At 37.9% G+C, this 8,661-nt stretch overlaps 1 protein-coding gene across 1 annotated transcript; it reads left to right on the forward strand.

Moving 5' to 3' along the window:
* Window positions 1-6,336: 6,336 nt before the first annotated feature.
* LOC134801263 (uncharacterized) lies at window positions 6,337-7,353 on the forward strand. Its single transcript, XM_063773792.1, has one exon. It carries the CDS (start codon window positions 6,413-6,415, stop codon window positions 7,259-7,261), a length of 849 nt encoding a protein of 282 aa, XP_063629862.1. The 5' UTR covers window positions 6,337-6,412; the 3' UTR covers window positions 7,262-7,353.
* The last annotated feature ends 1,308 nt before the right edge of the window (window positions 7,354-8,661 follow it).

The following is an 8,661-nucleotide window of genomic DNA, read 5'->3' on the forward strand; positions in this document are numbered from 1 at the left end:
GTCATGTCCGCCATATTTTTTACTGCACGTGGTGTTCTCTTAACAGGCAAGAAAAACTATGTTTTAATGTTATAAGTTATTATTTTTGTTAATGATTGGTTTGTTTATTAGTTTATCTATTAAATTGGATTATGTTTTGATGAAAATATCAATATTTCACTTATAAATTGAGGCGGCTGGCCACTGGATAACACTTTTTTCCAAAAAATCCAGTGTTCAGCCCCCCACGGCTGACCTTTGGGTTATTCGTTTATTTTATTATTTTCGAGCCAATGCGATCGTTAGGACCGTTAATTTTACATTTTCAAATTTAGTTAGGCATGCCCTAGTCAATTTTAAGTAAAACCCAATAGTCAGCCGCATTTGAAATTACGTTATAATGCGGCTGACCACTGGAACTTCTTCACTTCACTCCGCGGATCCAATACTCAGCCATTGACGTTGCTTGGTACGTCGCCGCCAATAATATGGCCACATTTTAAAACCCTATCTCGTTGAAAGTTATAGAGAAAGCCATGCATAATCGGTTATCATCTTTTCTAAATTGTGTTTTAAACATAAATCAATATGGTTTTCGTAAGGGTAGCTCAACCACGTTAGCATGCTTTAACCTTATAAAACTAGTGACAGATTCGATAAACAGAAAAATGCCCGTAGCAACTATATTCCTAGACTTGAGCAAGGCTTTTGATTTTGTCCACCATTCGATCCTTTTAAATAAATTAGAGTGGTATGGCATAAGAGGGAATGCCTACAGTTGGATAAATAGCTACCTTTCAGATCGCAAGCAATGTACGGAAATACAAACTATTGAAAATGGAGAACTGATAACTAAGCGATCACAGTACAGCCACAATAGCTGTGGTGTACCCCAGGGGAGTATTTTAGGGCCCTTATTCTTTATCTTATATATTAATGACTTGCCACTGCATATTAAACAAGATTGCATAATGTTTGCTGATGACACTACTCTAATAATTAAATCAGATGACATAAATACTTTTAACGATAACATTAATAAAACTCTCGCAGATATAATTGACTGGCTACACACCAATAAATTAAAAATAAACATTAACAAGACGAACATTATGCAATTTAGGACATATAAAAATACTGACATTGATCTGAACGTAAAGTATAATAATTACCAATTAGAAGAAGTCGAAACAACCAAATTCCTAGGTATATTTATTGACAAATTTTGTAGCTGGAAAGCTCATATTGCCTATGTATGTGATAGATTGGACAAGTTTGTCTTTGCATTAAGAAAGTTAAGCAGAACCTCGTCTAGAGATGTAGCACTAACTGCTTATCACGGTTATGTGTCATCTCTACTTAGCTATGGCTTATTATCTGGGGGAATTCGGTAGATATTAATGATGCATTCTTGGTACAAAAAAAATGTGTACGAGCCGTCTGTAACACACACTACTTAGAACCATGTAGACCCTTATTTAAAGAAATAAAAGTATTACCACTTCCATGCTTGTACATCAAACAGATGTGCTTGTTTGTAAGAGAACATCCTGAATTTTTTGAAAAGCAGAGTACCTTCTATCCAAGATCCACTTGAAACAAAGATAAATTATTCTTGCCGAGTTCTAGAGTTAAGCTTCACAAAAACAACTCGTTCTGTATGGCTATCCAAATTTATAACCAGCTGCCTAAATGTATCATAGAATGTCCTACAAATTGTTTCAAGAAAACACTTACGAAATGGCTGCTAGACAAATGTTTTTACTCCGTAAAGGACTATTTAGTAAATAATATTTAGTTGCCAAGATCCTAATAACCATAAAAACTTAATACTATAAAATTGTTACGTACCTATTTGTTTTGATTTGACCAAGTAATTTATTTTTGTGTAATATTTAGACATTTGATTTTCTATTATTTTTTGACATTAGTGTATATATTGATTTGTTAGTTTGTTTTTGTACTTGTAAATAGCTTATTGTAAATATTATATTGCATGCCTTCTCTGGTAGAACATAAGACGCTTTTAAAAATGTTATCACCTTATATAATTATAATTCAACTATGTTCTCGCAATAAAAAAGATTGATTGATTGATTGAAATAAGGTTCAAGAGTGTATACATATTTATGACGTTAACTATACATAACTATCATTTTGCTTTTTCCTGGTAGGTGATTACATATGACTTTGTTTATTAATGATTATTAGATCTGCATCAGAATCGTTTCATTATTTTTTACCGGATACCTTCTTCTTCCTCGCGTTATCCCGGCATTTTTGCCAGGGCTCATGGGAGCCTGGGGTCCGCTTGACAATTTTTTTAGTTAAGTACTATAGTACTTAACTAACAAATTTCGTGTCATAAGAATTGTATGTACTTATAAGAAAAAATAATGATAATCATATTGTTGGTTATGAATGTTATGATATAAATATAAGTGATTTTGATCAAATTATTATGAATATTATAAAGGCTGAGTACTGGGTACACAGAGGCTGCTTACTGGATTTTGGAGGCTGACTACTGGAGAAAAGTGCCACTTTTTGTTTAAACTTAATTAGAGATATTATAAAGAGGATTGTTATTTTTTTTTATATTTTGTTTTAAAATTATGATAAACAATTGATCTAACTATGTCATTTGTTTAATTATCCGACTAATCCTGTAGAAATGCTGAACGTTCAAACTTAAAAAAGTCGTTATAAGGCTGACTACTGGTGCCTTTACCCTACCATAGATATAATATACTTAAAGATTACGTCTAAGCGAGCTGTCACTGTGACCACTTTTGTTTAGTGTACGATTAACAATGTGGAACCACCTTGCTGTAGCCATGTCCATAAAGTCATATCGATAAACTATCGACATTTCTTGCAATTTTAATTTTACTTCAAAGGTTTAACGATACCTAAAATGAACAAAAACGCTTTTATTCTTTATTGTGGTTATCAGATCACAATTTCATCGTCACGCCCCAGCAGGGAATCAAGGGAAAGTTCAGATATTTAATTAAAATACATAAATACCTACTAAAATATGTGTTCCGCAATAATTGTATTATTTTATTATATTATAATATATTCATTATCCATTAGCATTTCAATTATGTTTATGTTTAACGAAGATATTGAAGCTTCAATTAATCGCTATTTCGTTCCGCTGTGTAGCGTTTATCGATATATAACATGATTAAAATCGACTTTTCACATCCCTACAAGAGCACACATATAAAACAATAAAGAGAACAGACAACGTTGGGGCCTTCTACCTATATTACAATAATAAGTATTTCATTTATAGGTACTTTATGTTAAGTAACAAATCAGCATCATGCTGCCAAGCCTTCAACCAGTCCATAACTGACCATAATAACTTTACCATCCACCTCAGTAGCCGTACCATGAGTCACTGACACCTGGCAATGTCAAAACTGACATACTCTAGCGCCTAACGTAATTTACTTTCTATACATCTCGTTCTCACTATGTCAGTACGAGCAAAATACATAGCAAGTAAGTTACGTTCACGCTAATAGCGTTTATGTCAGTGCCAAACTGAATGGTATACCTACAAGGTAGACTTATAGCCGTTGACCCACCTTTACCCTGTTCCGCGATATTTCCCCCGTCCCGAACAATGCCAAAATGAAACACTCCATGATACCGGCCCTATTTCCAGGGTGCTTTATCAAAACGGTCTCATTAAGCGACCCTCCACAGGTTAACTGGGCTGCTCTTCTAAATGCTTAGCGAGTTGAAGCTATACAATCAGTCAGAGAGTAGAATGAGATCAGATTTGTCCCACCATTAAGAAGTGGACGCAAATATGCTGAGAAGAAGAAGACACAAGCTATTTGGTTTTGTACCTATTTTGTACTAAAATGACTGATCGGTTGAATAAATTGAAGCAACAAAACTGTGGCAGCCTGTCCTTAAAGGCGGAGCAGAGCGGAGAGGTGTGGGTAAGCCTGCGGAGCGGATATTACAGCCAATGCTATTGGTGATTCCCCACTCCGCTCCGCCTCAGAGGACATACAAGCTTAATTTTACTATTTTAGGATATAAAATATTAGTTGTAAAGTTATGAGTAGTTAGGTGTCTGAAAAAACCCCAGCATGTATGACATGGTTGTCATTCGCACTGGTTCTCTTGAGCGTCCGACTCGCGTCCGCTACACCCACATTAGGAACACCTTGCACCTTAAGTAGGTCTTAACTCCAGCTTCACGGTTATCGACCTTAGCTATACGAGATAGAGTTGATTATGTCTTGCGGGTAACGCGGAACATTGTCCAGCTTAGAGTGAAGTCAATTGGTGAGGTGAAGTGACGAAACGTATTAAATGGTTGTTAATTGTTATTGTGCATTAAATACCTGTATGTTTCCACTAGCACTAAAAATTATGGCCGAGAACTTTTTGCTTCGCACCGTATTACTAGTATCCCTACATTATTATAATTATTATAAAACAAAGTCCCCGGCCGCGTCTGTCTGTCTATCCGTCTGTATGTTCGCGATCAACTCATAATAGTTTGTAGTCATAGTAATTCAGTATAGAGTGACAGTTTTGAATGATCCACGGTTATTTTCACTAGACTTACGAGTATATCGGGGGCAGGTCGCTAGTAAAAATATATAAATTCTATTCCCGCGGCACTGCCCCCGTGGGATTTCTCCCGGAGAAAGACTTAAAATAAAAGAAGGACTTAAAATTATTTATTGCATGTTTTTTCGCATAACAGCAAACTAAACATGAATAACCAATAACCTACTACTTGTTCTGCCTAGTTGACAGTCTCTTTCATATATGATTCATCTCACAATTAATACGACGAGCTCCTTAATTAAAATAGTGCTGTAATTGGTAATGGATTATCTGTCAGAAAGTGCCTTATGATATGAGCTATGACTCAGGCTGCTGTAATATTTATATCCGTTTCAGGCTATGACGCATGTTCACAATGATTTACTTATGTATCTACTTACTTACTTACTTACTCCGTTGGCTCAGCGACCCAAAATGAGACTTGGCCTCCGACACAAGACAGCGCCACTTTTCTCGGTCCTGTGCGACCTCTCGCCAATTGCTGACTCGAAGTTCGCGCAGGTCCGCCTCCACCATGTCGCACCAGCGATATCTGGGGCGTCCGATAGGACGTCTTCCTGCTGGTCGGCCCAGGTATGCTCTTTTCACGTTCCGATCTTCATCCATTCTCTCAAGGTGGCCCAACCAACGGAGTCTGTGAGCTTTAGTCTCTCCCATGATGTTAGGTTCAGCCACTAGGTTTTCGATTTCACGGTTCGTAAGGACTGACCAGCTTCCGTCCGGTCTTTTTTTTTGGGCCCAGTATCTTACGGAGGATCTTCCTCTCGGCCACTAGCAGCATGTTTTCTTCCTTGAGTGTCAGAGTCAACGCTTCGCATCCGTAGGTCAGGATTGGGCGAATCACGGTCTTATAGATTCGGATTTTGGCGCGTCTACTTAGGAGCTTGGAAACTAACACCTTATGAAGGGCTGCACTGCATCGCAAGGTATTCTGGATCCTGATATTGATATCCTCGTCACGATTGTTGGTGTCTGTAACGGTGCAGCCTAAGTATTTAAATTTTGACACTCCTTTGTACTTTATATCTCCTACATTTAGATTTTGGGGTGGAGCGCGGGTATTTTTATAGCGTCGCATGTGGAGATACTCGGTCTTTTCGTGTGAAATACTCAGGCCGACCTTTTTAGCTTCTGTTGCCAGAACACTGACGCTTTGACGCACTTCGTCTACAGATGCTCCAAGCAGGGCTAGATCATCCCTTACTTACTTATATATCTACGTATAGGTAATTAGTGCGCAGGGAAATATAATGGGTGAAACTATAATATAACTATAACTAGCTAGGCCACCTAATATACTCGTATACCAAAGGAAATGCATTGAAAGTGGGTTAATTTTATGAAAATGTCCGTACATAGTGATTGATTGTTTTCGTTGTTCTTTACCGTAGTACTTACCACCAAAAGAATGTACTACAAGCTGTAAAACAACGAAAATTTACCTAAAAACTTCAACACCCAATGGCCAAAAAAGTCCTTACCGTCCGATTACCTAATTATCTTTCAATGAAAACAATGAAAACATACTGACGCTAATACTGTCGTTTCTGACAATCCCAAATAAATAATTTTCATATTAGTTTCGTTACCAAAATTTCATAAAACAATGCAACGATTAAGGGCATTGTACGGATTCACAATCACTTATCGAACGCTATCCGATTAGATTACGGCTGACTCACTCTAAAACATATAAACGGCTTCGGAACTTATCTATCGCATTCGTATTCCTAGCACCTGTGCTTCACAAATAAATACAGTATTACTCCTTAATAAAAACAATAATTAAAATATACTTATTCCATTGTTAAACATAATTCGTGAAATGGTTTACCCGCCGCCCGGACCGTCGCCGCCGCCGTATTACGGCCCTCCTCATCACGGCTCTCCGCATCACGGCCCTCCGCATCACGGCCCTCCGCATCACGGCCCTCCGCATCACGGCCCTCCGCATCCATGGGGACCGCATCACCACTACCCGCCACCACCGCACATGTATCCACCCCCACCACACGACGGCGGATACCCTCCAGGACAATACCCACCACCACCACAGCCATATTATGTTCCTGGGACTATGATGGTGCCCGTTCCCGTACCTCCAGCTCAAGACCCAGCTAACAACGCAACTTATATCACTAACTATATCTACCACGGTGAAAACCAAGCTTCAAGCTCACTCCCAGCGATAGTGGATGAAGTGAGAGTAGTGGAAGATTCTGGTGAACACGAATGGATTGCAACAACAGCGACGATGGCCAGTCATCTGACAGGGAGAGCAGTTGTCGGCGGCCACGAAGGTTGGGATGGGAGCCCTCTATGGGTCATCAGGGCATGGCACGCTGGAGATCTGATCCCAGGGAAGCTATCTATCCGGCATTGCGCTGCTACAGTCGTCCATGATGGGAAGGAAATACCGGTGCAGAATATTGAAGTGCTGTGCTCGAAGCCTGAAAGTTTAAGATGGGTGCCTGCGTCTACTGGTAACGTTCCCCCTGGGGCGATTCCGGGAGGTCGAACGTCGTCTGGAGAGACGTTATACGTTGGCAGAGCGAGATACCAGCTCTCTGTGACCCCTGGAAAGGTCCATCCGAGCCATAGTTCGTGTTACATCGGTTTTTCTGGGAATGAGGTGGCGCATAAAATGTATGACGTGTTGTGTAGAGCTAGCTGATTGTGATATTTGTTATTGAAGTCTGATATATCTTGTGGATCGCTTATCATTTCTTTGTTCGTTTGATAAATAAAGTTAAGTACTGATAATGTTGTAAATAACGAAGAATATTAGTCATTAAACATAGTTACATTAAGCCGATTTTTATTGTGAAACTATAAATATCTACAATAATTCCATTGGGTTATTGTATTAATAGAGGGGCGACTATTAAAGGGTCTAGCAGGCTAAGCGAACAAGAAGTGCCCCCAACGACGGATTTGGTCATTCTTTCAGGTGGTGTACTGGCAGGTCCTAAGAACTCTCTATGCTTAATATCAGTCCTCGATCTTCTTTTGTTTTCGAGTTATTCAGGATAATGTAAAATCATCAGTGTATCATTGAAAGTGTCATATTTTGAAAACCGTTCAAGTTAGATTAACCAAACAAAATTATATTTGACAACAATAAAATATACTACAAAATGAATATGTTTAACCTGCATCATGTCCTTATACTTCATTATAAAAAAAATCATTTAATTTTTCTTCTCATTATTTTTTATACTATTCGCGGAGGTACACCTACAAAAAAAATATGCATGAGTAGCCACTAATACCCACTATATACACATATAAAAATATTTGCGTAAATCTTCGTGCGTCATGTCAAAAAAAAAACATTATCGAACAAGGATCTCGGAAACGGCTTTTTTTTTGCGATTTTTTTTATTCGCACCGACGATATATAAACATTTAAAACAGACTTGCTTCAGCGGACTTTATGGCTGACTGTGTAACAAAACAAAACTTTAAAACAGTACTAATGGCGCCATCTTTCGACTTTTTGTCGTACTATTTGGGCTGTACAAATATTAATGTTATACGACAACGCACATAGATGGCGATACATACCAACAAACTAATTTTACTTTATAGTATTTGGAAAACTAATACAAATCAAAAATGTAATAAATCTTAGTCAAATAAGACTATATGATATTATGAAATACTCAAATACCACAATAGTTTCTTATCATACCGTATCTGTGGTTTCGAGCCGACGCACTGAAATAGGAAACCTATGGAAGTGAAACGTCAACGAATAATGCGTGCCACTGTGACGTCATCCGGCCGCTAAACATGGCGGTTTTAGTGCTGCCCAGATGATTTTTGCTGTTACTAGGTTTATCGATACATCGATAACTTTTTAACGCAGATGATTTTATTTAAAATACTAAGTATGATTTATTTGTAGAGTTTATGTTTTAATAGGAAGTAAGTAAGTAAATACATATTCTTTATGAGTATATTGTTATGTGAAAAGATACTTTGATTGAGTAAGATGTGTAAAATCTAAGACAATTTAGTACTTCGAATTTGACACGTAACCGAGATGACACTGTACAACTCCATACATAT

The sequence above is a fragment of the Cydia splendana genome, chromosome 21 (genome assembly GCF_910591565.1).
Source record: "Cydia splendana chromosome 21, ilCydSple1.2, whole genome shotgun sequence".
In the NCBI taxonomy this organism is placed as follows: domain Eukaryota; kingdom Metazoa; phylum Arthropoda; class Insecta; order Lepidoptera; family Tortricidae; genus Cydia; species Cydia splendana.

What these genes read in the sequence shown, in the direction of transcription:
- LOC134801263 (XM_063773792.1), top strand. Translation starts at nt 6,413, where the DNA reads ATGGTTTACCCGCCGCCCGGACCGTCGCCGCCGCCGTATTACGGCCCT.